Raw genomic sequence first — 16,659 nt, forward strand, 5'->3', positions numbered from 1 at the left:
TACTAAAAAATACAAATAACTAGCCGGGCAAGGTGGCGGGCACCTGTAGTCCCAGCTACACAGGAGGCTGAGGCAGGAGAATGGTGTGAACCCGGGAGGCGGAACTTGCAGTGAGCTGAGATCCGGCCACTGCACTCCAGCCCGGGCGACAGAGCGAGACTCCGTCTCAAAAAAAAAAAAAGAAAACAGGCCTTGAGCCAGATTTGGCTCACAGGTGCTAGCTGGCCAACTTCTATAGGATTAGAGGACTCAGAGAAAGTAAGCTTTGAGGGCCAGGATGGGCACCCAGCTCTGTCTGATTCCACAGCTAGCCACCCCATGAATGCACCTTCATATCACCAAAGATCAGCCTACTCCAGTGGCTCCTAAAGGCTGCCTGGAATCCCCTCCTTCATCTATACCATTCATGATTTAACCACTCCTCCCACCCCCCATCCTCAATGCTATCCATGCGGCTGCCTTAAACAGCATCCTGGTGAGCCTCATCCTGGAGTCATCTTTGGGCCCTCCCACCCCTTCCTGGCTTCCCTCTCTTATTCCCCTGCCCCCCACTCCCAGAGGCCTCTGTGTCCAAGAAGAAACGCATGTGTGTGAAGCTGTTGCCCCTGGGAGCTGCAGACACAGCTGTGTTTGATGTCCGGCTGAGTGGAAAGACCAAGACAGTGCCTGGATACCTTCGAATAGGGTAGGGCCACCCCCCAGTGTCTAGCTACCTTCCCTGCCCTCCCAACTCATGATCTCGCAAATCTGACCCTCAGGGACAACCTTGAGGTCTCCTGTTCCTTCTGCCACCTTCTGACCCTCAGATTCTTCATGTTAAAACCGAGACATGTATACCATCTTGTAGGACTCATGAGGAGTCAGTGACTTGGTGTCTCAAGTAGGCAGAACAGGACTGAGCGCGGTGACTCACACCTGTAATCCCAGCACTTTGGGAGGCAGAGATGGGCGGATCACAAGATCAAGAGATCCAGACCATCCTGGCTAACATGTTGAAACTCCATCTCTACTGAAAATACAAAAAATTAGCCGGGCGTGGTGGCACGCGCCTATAGTCCAGCTACTTGGGAGGCTGAGGCAGGAGAATAGCTTGAATCTGTAAGGTGGAGGTTGCAGTGAGCTGAGATCGTGCCACTGCACTCCAGTCTGGGTAACAAAGCGAGACTCTGTCTCAAAAATAAAATAAAATAAATGAAATGAAATATAAAATAAAATAAAAAACAAAAATCCCTCAAAAGGCCGGGTGTGGTGGCTCACACCTGTAATCCTAGCACTTTGGGAGGCTGAGGCAGGCGGATCACCTGAGGTCAGGAGTTCGAGACGAGCCTGGCCAACGTGGTGAAACTCTGTTTCTACTTAAAAAAAAAAAAAAAAAAAAATTAGCTGGGCGTGGTTGCCTGTAATCCCAGCTACTCCAGAGGCTGAGGCAGGAGAATTGCTTGAACCTGGGAGGTTGAGATTGCAGTGAGCCGAGATCACACCATTGCACTCCAGCCTGGGCCACATGAGTGAAACTCCATGTCAAAAAAAAAAAAAAAAAAAAAAATCCCCCAAAAGACAGAGGTCACCTGGAGGCCCAGGTCCCCTGCCTTTCCCAGGGGCTATCCTCAACCCTGGCCCCACATGAGGCCAGCATCCCTCCTACCTTCCCTCCCGGTCCAGGGACATGGGCGGCTTTGCCATCTGGTGCAAGAAGGCCAAGGCCCCGAGGCCAGTGCCGAAGCCCCGAGGTCTCAGCCGGGACATGCAGGGCCTGTCTCTGGATGCAGCCAGCCAGCCAAGGTGAGCCCTCAGGCATCGGAGTGGGGGTGGCCGTGGGGGTAGGATGAAGCCTAACCTGGGTCATCCCACCTCCAGTAAGGGCGGCCTCCTGGAGCGGACACCGTCAAGGCTGGGCTCTCGGGCATCCACTCTGCGGAGGAATGACTCCATCTACGAGGCCTCTAGCCTCTATGGCATCTCAGGTGAGCACAGAGTGGGGAAACTGAGGTATGGAGGTGGAGGGTGTGATGGTCTTGAGATTACACGACCAGGAAGGATCTTCCTACCTCCCTCTCCCAGCCCTAGATTCTGTAAAGACTGAAAGAGCCAGGCTGTGTGGGGTTGGCCTCTGCAGGTGGGGTGGACAGTTCCCTGCACCTCACCTCCTCCCCTCCCATATGTTTTTCAGCCATGGATGGGGTTCCCTTCACACTCCACCCACGATTTGAGGGCAAGAGCTGCAGCCCCCTGGTGAGTTGGGGTCTCGGGGAGCCTGGGTCTGCGCCTGCCATCACCATTCTGGGTGCCAGGACATCCCTGTATCCAGCGCCCCAGCACAGAGGGCCACGTCCAGGGTTGGGGCTGGAGTGTGTCACCTCCAGGTGGCAGCTGGAAGGTCTTCAGTCTCAGAATGGGGAGGGGTCCATCCAGAGAAAGCAGCTGGACACCAGTAGCTAGAGGCTGTGACAAGAAGGGGGAGGGATGCCGGGCGCGGTGGCTCACGCCTGTGATCCCAGCACTTTGGGAGACAAGGCAGGTGGATCATTTGAGGTCAGGAGATGGGAGACCAGCCTGGCCAACATGGTGAAACCCCGTCTCTATTAAAAATACAAAAATTGGGAGGCCGAGACGGGCGGATCACGAGGTCAGGAGATCGAGACCATCCTGGCTAACACGGTGAAACCCGGTCTCTACTAAAAAAATACAAAAAACTAGCCGGGCGAAGTGGCGGGCGCCTGTAGTCCCAGCTACTCGGGAGGCTGAGGCAGGAGAATGGCGTAAAACCCGGGAGGCGGAGCTTGCAGTGAGCTGAGATCCGGCCACTGCACTCCAGCCTGGGCGACAGAGCCAGACTCCGTCTCAAAAAAAAAAAAAAAAAAAAGGAAGGGGGAGGGATGACCGAGGCAATATTCGGGGAGTGTGGGGGCGGGGGGGAGGGCAGGACTCCTTGAAGAGGAGGGAAAGGGGGTTTCAGGTTGAGATCGGGCCCAAGGCTGATCCACCTCTGCCCGCCAGGCTTTCTCTGCTTTTGGGGACCTCACCATCAAGTCTCTGGCGGACATTGAGGAGGAGGTGGGTGCAGGGCTAGGGAGGAGGTGCCTGAGGGGCTGGGACCCCAACCCCCCTCCGCCCCAGGCTGTCCCAGTCTTCCCCATCCCCACGTGCCCCCAGACGCACCCCATCTCTCCAGGACTGAAGACCACTCAAGTCCCTAAGTAGCCCCTCTGCCATTCCTCAGTCACCCCCGCTTTGGTCCTCTCTTTACTGTGGCACCTGCTCACTCTCACTCTCCCCTTCCCCCAGTATAACTACGGCTTCGTGGTGGAGAAGACTGCGGCTGCCCGCCTGCCTCCCAGCGTCTCGTAGTCCCTCACCCGTCCGCGGGAAGAGCTTTACGCCACCCCCACCCCCGGCCAGCCTGGGGCCACCCCGCCTCACTGCATCCTGGGAACCTCCGCCCTGCAAGGCTTTGCTATCTTCAGCCACTGGGCGGAGCTGCAGCTCTGGAGGAGGGGGCGGGTCGAGGCTGCGTGGTGATGGGGTCTCCACCCCCAAGCCCTGCCGGGCAGGGCTGGAGCTGGACAGAAGCCAGTGCCTTTAAGTCATTCGTGTCAAAACCCTCTGGGGTCCGGAGGCAGCGCGGGTGTCCTCCTGGCAATAAACACTACCTGGTTCACGCCCTCTGGAGTCCCGATCCTGCCGCCTCTCCACACTAGGCACGTGGAGCTGAGACTCGGCCACTCTTGCACTGGGCAAGTGGGTGAAATGGCGGGGAGGCGGTGCTGCTGGTCTCTGGTGTTTGTTTGTTTGCTTGTTTGTTTCTGAGACGGGGTCTCCCTCTGTGCCCCAGGCTGGGGTACAGTGGCAGGATCTTGGCTCACTGCAACCTCCACCTCTGGGGTTCAAGCGATTCTCCTCGCTCAGCCTCCCGAGTGGTTGGGATTACAAGCGTCTGCCACCACGCCCGGCTAATTTTTTGTATTTTCTATAGACGGGATTTCACTGTGTTGGCCAGGCTGGTCTTGAACTCCTGACCTCAGGTGATCCGCCCACCTCGACCTCCCAAAGTGTTGGGATTACAGGCGTGAGCCATCGCGCCCGGCTTGGGTCTCCCATTCTAGAGTGGGAAACTGAGGCTCAGGGAGTGAGTGAGTCTGGATGCTAGATCATAGAGAAGACCTCGTCTCGGCCCTCCATCATTGGGCATAACAATAAAACAAATACTGTTTCTATTGCAGTGGCCACATCCCCAACACGTGATACACCATTATTACCTCATTCAGTCTCCCTACAACGCACTGGGAAGCCCAGGTTTTGCTGCCGTTTTCCAGATAGAGAAACTGCGACAGGGGTGCTAAGGCCACAACTGGGACTCAAACCCAGCAATTGCTGTTTCCTTTCCTCTCTCCCCTCCCCTCCCCTCCCCTGTCCTGCCCTGCCCTGCCCTGCCCTGCCCTTTCCTTTCCTTTCCTTTCCTTGAGGGAGTCTCGCTCTGTCGCCCAGGCTGGAGTGCGGTGGCGCGATCTCGGCTCACTGCAAGCTCCGCCTCCCAGGTGCACGCCATTCTCCTGCCTCAGCCTCCCGAGCAGCTGTGACTACAGGCGCCCGCCACCACGCCTGGCTAATTTTTTGTATTTTTAGTAGAGACAGGGTTTCACCATGCTAGCCAGGATGGTCCCAGTCTCTTGACGTCATGATCCACCGGCCTCGGCCTCCTGAAGTGCTGGGATTACAGGCTTGAGCCACCGCGCCCAGCCCTTTTTTAATTTTTTTTTTTTTTTTTGAGACAGCATCTCGCGCTGTCGCCCAGACTGGGTGCAGCGGCACGATCTCGGCTGACTGCAACCTCTGCCTCTCAGATTCAAGCGATTCTCCGGCCTCAGCCCCCGCTCCCCCCCTCCCCGCCCCTTTGCTGCCGAGTAGCTGGAACTACAGGCTCAGGCCACCATATCCAGCTAATTTATTTTTTGTATTTTTAGTAGAGATGGCGTTTCACCTTGTTGGCCAGGCTGGTCTCAAACTCCTGACCTCAAGTGATCCCCCGCCTTGGCCTCCCAAAGTGCTGGGATTACAGGTGTGAGCCACTGCACCCGGCCCAGGCCACACCATTTTCATCCACCGATTCATACAACCTTGTTTTATGTATGTTTGTTTAAAGACATCTTATTTAATATCTATGGTGGATTCATTCACATTGAACTCACAGCCAGCGGCACTGAAACTCATGTCTGCATGAAGCTTCTCTATAAGGGATTTTCTCCATGAGGTGCATCACAGACTTTTTTTTTTTTTTAAGTATTTTATTTTTGGTGTGATCATAGCTCACTGCAGCCTTGACCTCCCATGCTCAGGTGATCCTCCAATCTCAGCCTCCTGAGTAGCTGGGACTACAGGCTACACTGGACTAATTTTTAAAAAGTTTTTGTACCGCTGGGGGGTCTCACTATATTGCCCAAGCTGGTCTTGAACTCCTGGCCTTGGGCAGTCCTCCTGCCTCGGCTCCCAATGTGCTGGGATTACGGGCGTGAGCCACCGAGCCCAGCCATCACAGTCTTTTGGTACTTAGGAACCCTGGACAGCATTTCAGTGTCTGGGGGAATTTCAATAGCAAAATCACCAACAAAAACCACAAGAACGTGGCCAGGCACAGTGGCTCACGCTTGTAATCCCAGCATTTTGGGAGGCCAAGGTGGGTGGATCACCTGAGGTCAGGAGTTCGAGACCAGACTGGCCAACATGGTGAAACCCCGTCTCTACCAAACATGCAACATTAGCCAGGCGTGGTGGCAGGTGCCTGTAGTCCCAGCTACTTGGGATGCTGAGGCGGGAGAATTGCTTGAACCCAGCAGGTGGAGGTTGCAGTGAGCTGAGATTGCACCATTGCATTCCAGCCTAGGCAACAAGAGTAAAACTCCATTTCTTTTTTTTTTTTTTTTTTTGTGACGGAGTCTTGCGCTGTCGCCCGGGCTGGAGTGCAGTGGCCGGATCTCAGCTCACTGCAAGCTCCGCCTCCCGGGTTTGTGCCATTCTCCTGCCTCAGCCTCCCGAGTAGCTGGGACTACAGGCGCCTGCCACCTCGCCCAGCTAGTTTTTTGTATTTTTTAGTAGAGACGGGGTTTCACTGTGTTAGCCAGGATGGTCTCGATCTCCTGACCTCATGATCCGCCCGTCTCGGCCTCCCAAAGTGCTGGGATTACAGGCTTGAGCCACCGCGCCCGGCCAACTCCATTTCAAAAAAGAAAAAAATAATGATAAAATAAAAAAAGAAATTCACCACCCTAAACTCACACCTTCCATCTCCCATGAGCACATGACCATGGACGTGTGCGACAGCTGCTATGCTGCTGTTTCTCCTGTTTCTCTTCTGGGCTTTTGTAGCCTTGTGGTGGCCCACATTCTGCTGCAGTTGTAAACATTCACCAGATCTCTGTGACTTAGAAAAGCTGGCCAGGCATGGTGGCTCACACCTGTAATCCCAGCACTTTGGGAGGCCGAGGCAGGCAGATCACCTGAGGTCAGGAGTTCGAGACCAGCCTGGCCAACGTAGTGAAACCCCATCTCTATTAAAAATATAAAAACTAGGTGTGTGTGGTGGTACACGCCTGTAATCCTAGCTTCTTGGGAGGCTGAGGCAGGAGAATCGCTGGAACCCGGAAGGTCAAATTTACAGTGAGCCAAGATAGCACCATTGTACTCTAGCTTTGGCAATAAGAGTGAAACTCTGTCTCGGAAAAAAAAAGAAAAGAAAAGATAAACTAAGGCTGTCATACTTGGAGTCTCCTATCTGTAATCTCGGCACTTTTGGGGACTGAGGCACAAGGATCGCTCGAGGCCAGAAGATCGAGGCTGCAGTTTGCTATGATTGCACCACTGTACTCCAGCCTGTGTGACACAGTGAGACCCTGTCTCTAAATAAATAAATAAGGCAGGGCGTGGTGTCTCACGCCTGTAATTCCAGCACTTTGGGAGGCCGAGGTGGACGGATCACCTGAGGTCGAGAGTTCAAGACCAACCTGACCAGCATGGAGAAACCCCCATCTCTACTAAAAATACAAAATTAGACCGGGCGCGATGACTCACGCCTGTAATCCCAGCACTTTGGGAGGCCAAGGCGGGCGGATCACAAGGTCAGGTGATCGAGACCATCCTGGCTAACATGGTGAAACCCCATCTCTAATAAAAATATTAAAAAATTAGCCGGGTGTGGTGGCGGGCGCCTGTAGTCCCAGCTATTTGGGAGGCTGAGGCAGGAGAATGGCGTGAACCTGGGAGGCGGAACTTGTAGTGAGCTGAGATGGCGCCACTGCACTCCAGCCTGGGCGACAGAGCGAGATTCCGTCTCAAAAAAAAAAAAAAAAAAATTAGCCGGGTATGGCGGCCCATGCCTGTAATCCCAGCTACTCGGGAGGCTGAGACAGGAGAATTGCTTGAACTCGAGAGGCAGGAGTTGTGGTGAGCCGAGATCGCGCCATTGCACTCCAGCCTTGGCAACAAGAGCGAAACTCTGTCTGAAAAAAAAAAAAAGTAAACAGCCTGGGTGCAGAGCAAAACCCTATCTCTAAGTAAATGAATAAATAAATAGCAAAGCTAAGGCGTATCTCTTAGCGGCAGTAGACTTTGGTAGTTGTAGTGGTGCAGAAACCGGCCTAATGGGAGGGTCGTTTTCTCACAGTGACGACGGTGTCGTCTAAAGAAACATCCAAGCTTTTACATAATTACAGTTGGCCAGCCATCGTGGCTCATGCCTGTAATGCCAGCACTATCAGAGGCTGAGGCGAGAGGATCACTTGAGCCCCCAGGAGTTTGAGACCAGCCTGGGCAACACGGCAAGGCCCTGTCTGTACAAATTAAAAATTAGCCGGGCATAGTGATACGTGCCTGTAGTCATGCTACTTGAGAGGCTGAGGTGGGAGGATCACTTGAGCCCGGGAGGTGAAGGCTGCAGTGAGCCATGATTGCGTTACTACACTCCTGGCTGGGTGATACAGCAAGACCCTGTCTCAAAAAAAAAAAAAAAAAAAAAAATGGGGCTGGGTGCAGGGGTGGCTCACACCTGTAATCCCAGCACTTTGAGAGGCCAAGCTGGGAGGATCTGTTGAGCTCAAGAGTTTAAGGGCAGCCTGGGCAGCAGTGAAACACCATCTCTATGAAAAAGGCACACATGATCGGGCATGGTGGCTCACGCCCATAATCCCAGCGCTTTGAGAGGCCAAGGTGGGCGGATCACGAGGTCAGGAGTTTGAGACCAGCCTGGCCAACATGGTGAAACCCCATCTCTACTAAATATATGAAAAAAAAAAAAAAAAAATGCCGGGCATGGTGGGTGCCTATAATCCCAGCTACTTGGGAGGCTGAGGCAGGAGAATCGCTTGAACCTGGGAGGCAGAGGTTGCAGTGAGTCAAGATCGAGCCACTACATTTCAATATTCCAGCCTGGGTGACAGAGTGAGACTCCCTCTTAAGAAAAAAAAGAAAAAGAAAAAAAAATCCACACACATATATAATTCTGATGATTTTTTAAAGTAAACAAGGCTTTATTCAAGACTACTGCAGGCAAAATTGAGCTCAACTCCGAATCCACGAAGTTGTCGACAAGGGGGGATTTATAGCTGTGGAGCAGGGCAAGGGGGTGTCAGTGGAGAGAAAATTGTAAAGACTTGGGGAGTCACCTTAAACTCACTTAACGGGATCCTTGCTGAAGCCAGGCCAGGGCGATCAGCTATCAAGAAACTGACTTAGCAGGATTCTTGCTAAAACTGGGCGAGACAGATCAAAGACAGCATGGGAGCCAAGGTCAAGGCCCAGTGCAGAAGAGATTTCAGAGGACTCTGACTCAAGTTTGGCCAAGAAGAGAGTCTTTGTCGGGGCAGAGACCCGGCCTGGCCCTGGGAATCTGAGACGGGGGACAGTGAGTTCTCCTGGAAGGGGAGGTGAGCGGGGATGATGCAAAATGTATGCCCTTCCCCCAAACTCTTCAGCTGCCTCGGAAAAATTAGGTCTCTAGTGCTAAGGTACCTGCCTGCATCTCCTGGCTCCCGGTGCACAGACCATCTGCCAGGTCTCGCCCAGGCTCCTCTGGCGCCGGCCACAGAATCTGATCCAGCCAGAAAGCTAATGCCATTTGTCCTCTCTGCCGTCCTTCTCGACTGCCCCAAAAGCAGCCCCAGATCTCATTTCAGAGAGTCTGTGTGTGACCAGGGGCCTGAGGATGAGCCATCCTGGCCTTGGGTCCGACTAGACCAATTGTCACTGATGACAGGGCCACTCAACCCGAAAAATCCCAGCCCTCTGAGCCCAGGCAGGCCTGGGGACTGCATCACGCAAGGTTTGGAGGGGCCCGATGGAGCCCACCCCCTGCTTCTGACTTGGGTATCATCAATCCTAACATTTCTAGGCTGAGCGTACATCATCTTGGGTTACAGAGGAAGGAGCTGAGGGCCCTGGGAACCACAGCACTCAGTCCAGGATCCGTGCCTATCCTTCTCTCCTTTTATTATTATAATTTTTGAGACTGGGTCTCACTCTGTGGCCCAGGCTGGAGTACAATGGTGTGATCTTGGCCCACTGCAACCTCCACCTCCCGGGTTGAAGTGATTCTCCTGTCTCAGCCTCCTGAGTAGCTGGGATTACAAGCATGCACCACTACACCCAGCTAATTTTTGTAGTTTTTGGGTTTTTTTTTTTTTTTTTTTGAGACAGAGTCTGGCTCTGTCGCCAGGCTGGAGTGCAGTGGAGCCATGTCAGCTCACTGCAACCTCTATCTCCCAGGTTCAAGAAATTCTCGTGACTCAGCCTCCTGAGTAGCTAGGACTACAGGTGCCTGCCACGACGCCCAGCTAAATTTTTTTTTTTTTTTTTTTTTTGAGACGGAGTTTCATTCTTGTTGCCCAGGTTGGAGTGCAATGGTATGATCTCGGCTCACTGCAACCTCTGCCTCCTGGGTTCAAGTGATTCTCCTGCCTCAGCCCCCTAGTAGCTGGGATTACAGGCACCCACCACCACACTTGGCTGATTTTTGTGTTTTTAGTAGAGATAGGGTTTCACCATGTTGGTCAGGCTGGTCTTGAACTCCTGACCTCAGGTGATCTGCCCACCTCGGCAGTGTTGGGATTACAGGCATGAGTCACCATGCCCGGTCCTTATTTCTGTATTTTTAGAGAGACAGGGTTTCATCATGCTGGCCAGGCTGATCTTGAACTCCTGGCTTCAAGTGATCCACCCGCCTCAGTCTCCCAAAGTGCTGGGATTATAGGCATGAGCCAACGTGTCTGGCCTAATTTTTATATTTTTAGTAGAGATGAGGTTTTACTATGTTGGTCAGGCTGGTCTGGAACTGCTGACCTCAAGCAATCTGCTCACATTGACCTCCCAAAGTGCTGGGATTACAGGTGTGACCCACCGTGCCTGGCCATTTCTGTTTTATTGAGGCAACCTCTCATTCTGCTACCTAAGCTAGAGTGCAGTGGTGCAGTCATGGCTCACTGCAGCCTTGACCTCCTGGGGACAAGCTATCCTCCCACCTCAGCCTCCCTAGTAGCTGGAACTATAGGTGTGTGCCACCACACCCAGCTACGTTTTTACTTTTGTAGAGATGGGGTCTTGCTATGTTGCCCAGGTGGGTTTCTCTCCTATTGCTTACTCCCAGGCACCACAGGGACATGGGTACTGAGAGTGGCATTTTTGGAGAGACATGATCCCAGCTCCTCTACTCAATAGCTGCTGACCCTGAGCTGTGGCTTAAACTTCTCTGTGCCTCAGTTTTTCCATCTTTACAATGGGAACCTCTTTGATCCTCTCATTGCATGGGATACATGTACAGGAGAATGCACAGGAGCTGTGTCTCTCAGCTGCCTTTTATCGAGATGGAGAATCGCTCTGTGACCCAGGCTGGAGTGCAGTGGCGTGATCTGTGGTATCCAGGTTCACGCCATTCTCCTGTCTCAGCCTCCCAAGTAGCTGGGACTACAGGCGCCCGCCACCACACCTGGCTAACTTTTTGTATTTTTAGTAGAGACGGGGTTTCACCGTGTTAGCCAGAATGGTCTCGATCTCCTGACCTCGTGATCCGCCTGCCTCGGCCTCCCAAAGTCCTGGGATTACAGGCGTGAGCCACCGCGCCCGGCCTCCCTGATGACTCTTGAATAAACATCTCTTGACTCTGACAGGCCTTTGAAGCTGGAAGTTTCCTGCAGCCTGACATCCAGGCAGAATGGATGATGTGACTCCCCGTGAGTGGCCTCTGCTAGTGGCAAACCCTACACTTCCTGTATTCAAAGGTTGCAGAGGGGCTGGGCTCTGTGGCTCAGCCCTGTAATCCTATCACTTTGGGAAGCTGAGGTGGAAGGATCACTTGAGTCCAGGAGTTTGAGGCCAGCCTGGGCAACATAGGGAGACCCCAGTCTCTACAGAATTTTTTTTTTTTTTTTCCAAGACAGAGTCTCACTCTGTCACCCAGGCTGGAGCGCATTGGTGTGATCGCGGCTTACTGCAACCTCTGTCTCCGGGGTTCAAGTGATTCTCCTGCCTCAGCCTCCTGAGTAGCTGGGACTGCAGGCACCCACCACCAAGCCCGGCTAATTTCTTTTTCTTCTTTTTTTTTGAGACAGAGTCTCGCTCTGTCGCCCAGGCTGGAGTGCAGTGGCGCAATCTTGGCTCACTGCAAGCCCCACCTCCAGGGTTCACGCCATTCTCCTGCCTCAGCCTCCCGAGTAGCTGGGACTACAGGTGCTTGCAACCACATCAGGCTTTTTTTTTTTTTTTTTTTTTTTTTGTATTTTTAGTAAAGACGAGGTTTCACTGCGTTAGCCAGGATGGTCTCGATCTCCTGACCTCGTGATCCGCCCGTGATCCTTGGCCTCCCAAAGTGTTGGGATTACAGGCGTGAGCCACCGTGCCCAGCCTAATTTCTTTCTTCCTTCCTCTCCTTCCTCTCCTTTCTTTCTTTCTTTTTTTTTTTTTTATTGTTACTTAGTTTTTATTTCATAATCATAAACTTAACTCTGCAATCCAGCTAGGCATGGGAGAGAACAAGGAAAACATGGAACCCAAAGGGAACTGCAGCGAGAGCACAAAGATTCTAGGATACTGCGAGCAAATGGGGTGGAGGGGTGCTCTCCTGAGCTACAGAAGGAATGGTCTGGTGGTTAAGATAAAACACAAGTCAAACTTATTCGAGTTGTCCACAGTCAGCAATGGTGATCTTCTTGCTGGTCTTGCCATTCCTGGACCCAAAGCGCTCCATGGCCTCCACAATATTCATGCCTTCTTTCACTTTGCCAAAGACCACATGCTTGCCATCCAACCACTCAGTCTTGGCAGTGCAGATGAAAAACTGGGAACCATTTGTGTTGGGTCCAGCATTTGCCATGGACAAGATTCCAGGACCTGTATGCTTTAGGATGAAGTTCTCATCTTCAAATTTCTCCCCATAGATGGACTTGCCACCAGTGCCATTATGGCGTGTAAAGTCACCACCCTGACACATAAACCCTGGAATAATTCTGTGAAAGCAGGAACCCTTATAACCAAATCCTTTCTCTCCAGTGCTCAGAGCACGAAAATTTTCTGCTGTCTTTGGAACCTTGTCTGCAAACAGCTCGAAGGAGACGCGGCCCAAAGGCTCGCCGTCGACGGCAATGTCGAAGAACACGGTAGGGTTGACCATGGCTAGTAGTACAGGACTTTCCTCGGCGGCAGCGTCTGCAAAGCCTCTTTCTTTCTTTTTTTAGACAGAGTCTCACTCTGTCAACCAGGCTGGAGTGCAGTGGCGTGATCTCTGCTCACTGCAAGCTCCGCCTCCCGGGTTCACGCCATCCTCCTGCCTCAGCTTCCCGAGAAGCTGGGACCACAGGCGCCCGCCACCACGCCCAGCTAATTTTTTGTATTTTTAGTAGAGATGGGGTTTCACCGTGTTAGCCAGGATGGTCTCGATCTCCTGACCTCGTGATCTACCCGCCTCGGCCTCCCAAAGTGCTGGGATTACAGGTGTGAGCCACTGCGCCTGGCCTCTTTCTTTTCTTTTCTTTTCTTTTTGTATTTTTAGTAGAGACGATGTTTCACCTTGTTGGCCAGGCTGGTCTTGGACTCCTGACTTCGAGTGATCTGCCCACCTCAGCCTCCCAAAGTGTTGGGATTACAGATGTGAGCCACGGCACCCGGCCATGCCTAGCTAATTGTTATATTTTTAGTAGAGATGGGGTTTTGCCATGTTGGCCAGGCTGGTCTTGAACTCTTGGCCTCAAGCAGTCCAACTGCCTTGGCCTCCCAAAGTGCTGGGATTACAGGAGTGAGCCACTGTGCCTTGCCTACTTTTCTTTTAAACAGATGGGGTCTTGCTCTGTTGCCTAGGCTGGATCGTAGTGATTCTATCATTGCTGATCTTCCTGCCTCAGCCTCCCAAGTAGCTGGGACCACAGGTGTGCACCACCACGCCTGGCTAATTTTTGATTTTTTTTGTAGAGATGGGGTCTCCCTCTGTTGCCCAGGCTGGTCTTGAACTCCTGGCCTCAGGTGATCGTCTTGCAAGACAACATCTTTGACAGACACTGTCCACACCCTAGAACATACCAGAATGCTGACAGAGCTTGTGTTTGCGAGGCCTGTGGAATTTTTTTTTTTTTTTTTTTTTTTGAGACAGCGTCTGGCTCTGTTGCTCAGGCTGGAGTGCAATGGCGTGATCTCGGCTTACTCAACCTCCGCCTTCTGGGTTCAAGTGATTCTCCTGCCTCAACCTCCCGAGTAACTGGGATTAATGGAATTACAGGCAAGGGCCACCACACGTGGCTAATTTTGTATTTTTAGTAGAGATGGGGTTTCACCATGTTGGCCAGGCTGGTCTCGAACTCCTGACCTCAAGTGATCCACCTGCCTCGGCCTCCCAAAGTACTGGGATACAGGCATGAGCTGCCACACTTGGCTATGCATGGCTAATTTTTTTTTTTTTTTTTTTGCAACGGAGTCTCATTCTGTCACCCAGGCTGGAGTGCAGGGGCATGATCTCGGCTCACTGCAACCTCCACCTCCGGGGTTCAAGCGATTCTCCTGCCTCAGCTTCCCAAGTAGCTGGGATTACAGGTCCCTTCCACCGTGTCCAGCTAATTTTTGTATTTTTAATAGAGACAGGATTTCACAATGTTGGCCAGGCTGGTCTTGAACTCCTGGCCTCAAGCAGTTCGACTGCCTTGGCCTACCAAAGTGCTGGGATTAGAGGAGTGAGCCACTGCACCCTGCCAGCTTTTCTTTTAAACAGATGGGGTCTTGCTCTGTTGCCCAGGCTGGATTGCAGTTGGTTCAGTCATTGCTGATCCTCCCGCCTCAGACTCCTAAGTAGCTGAGACTGCAGGTGTGTATCACCACGCCTGGCTCATTTTTAAATTTTTTCTAGAGATAGGGTCTCCCTATATTGCCCAGGCTGGTCTTGAACTCCTGGCCTCAGGTGATCCTCTCACAAGACAACATCTTTGACAGCTACTGTTCATACCCTAGCACATACCAGAATGCTGACAGCTTGTGTTTGTGAGGCCCGTGGAATTAATGGAGGCATTTCTACCCTTTCGACTGGGGCCTTATGCCTATGACTTGGTGGGTAGGGGAGATCACCTCTGTTTATAAAGAAGGAAACTGAGTTTGCATGACTGTTCCTTAAGGCAGGTCTGCCCAGCTCCCGGAACACTCTGAAAGCCGCACGCCAAACCGGTATCAGGTGCCTGGAGTCTGGAGGTTTTGGCTGCAGCCCCAGGACCAGCCTTGCCCTGCGCCTCACCTGATTCTAGCTGAGATAGGAAGATGCTCGGTAACTCAGCTCTCCTTCCAGGCAGTGCAGACGAAGGGGGCAGTTTTCAGCTGGGCCTCCCAAGTTGGAACCTTATAGTTTCCAAGGTTCAAGTTTGAGGTATCAGGAGGAAGAGCAGGGACCAGCCTAGGGTGAGGTTGTTGAGGTGCCCAGGGTGCAACTTTTTATTTATTTTTATTATATTATTATTATTATTATTTTTGAGATGGAGTCTCTCTCTGTCGCCCAGGCTGGAGTGCAGTGGCGCGATCTTGGCTCACTGCAAGCTCCACCTCTCGGGTTCACGCCATTCTCCTGCCTCAGCCTCCCGGGTACCTGGGACTACAGGCGCCCGCCACCACGCCCAGCTAATTTTTTGTATTTTTAGTAGAGACGGGGTTTCACTGTGGTCTTGATCTCCTGACCTCGTGATCCGCCCGCCTCGGCCTCCCAAAGTGCTGGGATTACAGGCGTGAGCCACTGCGCCCGGCCTATTATATTATTTTTTGAGACGGAGTCTTGCTTTGTGCCTAGGCTGGAGAGCAGTGGCGCAATCTTGGCTCACTGCAACCTCTGCCTCCCGGGCTTAAGCGATTCTCCTGCCTCAGTTTCCCGAGTAGCTGGGATTATAGGCACCCACCACCACGCCCAGCTAATTTTTATTTTGGTCGGGGGACGGAATCTTGCTCTGTAGCCCAGATTGGAGGGCAGTGGCATGATCTCAGCTCACGGCAGCCTCCACCTCCTGGGTCCTGGTTCAAGCAATTCTCCTGCCTCAGCCTCCCGAGTAGCTGGGATTACTGGCGTGCGTCACCATGCCCAGCTAATTTTTGTATTTTTAGTAGAGATAGGGTTTCACCAAGTTGGCCAGGCTGGTCTTGAACTCCTGACCTCGTGATCCGCCCACTGCAGCCTCCCAAAGTGCTGGGATTACAGGCATGAGCCACTGCCCTGGCCTTGCTTTATTTTTGTGTGTGCGTAAGGGATCATGGTGGCATGCCCCTGTAATCCTAGCTACTAGGTGGCTGAGGTAGAATTTTTTGTGCCCGGGAGTTCGAGATCAGCCTGGGCAACATAGCAAAACACCATCTCTACAAAAATTAAAAATACAAAAATTAACCTGATGTAGTGGTGCATGCCTGTAGTCCCAGCTACTCTGGATACTGAGTCAGGAGGATCACTTGAGCCCAGGAGTTTGAGGCTGCAATGAGCTATGATCACAACACTGTATTCCAGCCCAGGTGACAGAGCAAACCCCTCTCTTAAAAATAAATAAATAAAAAGATGTTGAGGTGAAAATCACATCAACATAGAATCAACCGTTTAAAAGTATACAATTCAGGTCAGGCGCGGTGGCTCACGCCTGTAGCATTTTGAGGGGCCAAGGTGGATGGATCACTTGAGGTCAGGAGTTCGAGACTAGCTGGCCAACATGGTTAAACCTCATCTCTACTAAAAATGTAAAAACTAGCCAGGCATGATGGCCCTTGCCTGTAGTCCCAGCTACTTGGGAGGTGGAGGCAGGAGAATCGCTTGAAACCGTGAGGCGGAGGTTGCAGTGAGCCGAGATCGCCCCACTGCACTGCAGCCTAGGCGACAGAGTGAGACTCTGTCTAGAAAACAAACAAACAAACAAAAAATGTAAAAACTAGCCGGGCATGGTGGCACTTGCCTGTAGTCCCAGCTATTTGGGAGGCTGAGGCAGGAGAATCGCTTGAACCCGGGAGACGGAGGTTGCAATGAGCCGAGATTGGGCCATTGCACTGCAGCCTGGGCCACAAGAGCAAAACTCCATCTCAAAAAAATTGTTTCAAGGCCAGGAGCAGTGGCTCACACCTGTAATCCCAGCACTTTGGGAGGCCGAGGCAGGGGGATCACCTGAGGTCAGGAGTTCGAGATCAGCCTGG

The 16,659-nt window shown here is 52.4% G+C and overlaps 2 protein-coding genes across 3 annotated transcripts in view; one reads left to right on the plus strand and one right to left on the minus strand.

Annotated features, from left to right (window-relative positions):
- Positions 1-14,937, plus strand: part of MVB12A (multivesicular body subunit 12A) — a 32,803-nt gene extending 17,866 nt beyond the window's left edge. The window contains exons 7-12 of one of the 2 annotated variants that reach the window (XM_025368767.1): positions 559-685; positions 1,663-1,782; positions 1,858-1,964; positions 2,171-2,232; positions 2,998-3,054; positions 3,286-3,662. In XM_025368767.1, the coding sequence (XP_025224552.1) occupies positions 559-685; positions 1,663-1,782; positions 1,858-1,964; positions 2,171-2,232; positions 2,998-3,054; positions 3,286-3,348 (536 nt within the window). In that variant the 3' untranslated portion in view covers positions 3,349-3,662. Of the gene's footprint in view, positions 1-558; positions 686-1,662; positions 1,783-1,857; positions 1,965-2,170; positions 2,233-2,997; positions 3,055-3,285; positions 3,663-14,627 lie in introns of those variants that run through there. The other variant, XM_025368766.1, reaches the window with a different exon arrangement.
- Positions 11,937-12,694, minus strand: LOC112613350 (peptidyl-prolyl cis-trans isomerase A). Its single transcript, XM_025368774.1, has one exon. It carries the CDS (start codon positions 12,644-12,646, stop codon positions 12,149-12,151), a length of 498 nt encoding a protein of 165 aa, XP_025224559.1. The 5' UTR covers positions 12,647-12,694; the 3' UTR covers positions 11,937-12,148.
- Positions 14,938-16,659: the final 1,722 nt, after the last annotated feature.

The sequence above is a fragment of the Theropithecus gelada genome, chromosome 19 (genome assembly GCF_003255815.1).
Source record: "Theropithecus gelada isolate Dixy chromosome 19, Tgel_1.0, whole genome shotgun sequence".
Taxonomy (NCBI): Eukaryota; Metazoa; Chordata; class Mammalia; order Primates; family Cercopithecidae; genus Theropithecus; species Theropithecus gelada.

Coding starts and splice junctions, on each gene's coding strand:
- LOC112613350 (XM_025368774.1), bottom strand. CDS start 12,646: ATGGTCAACCCTACCGTGTTCTTCGACATTGCCGTCGACGGCGAGCCT.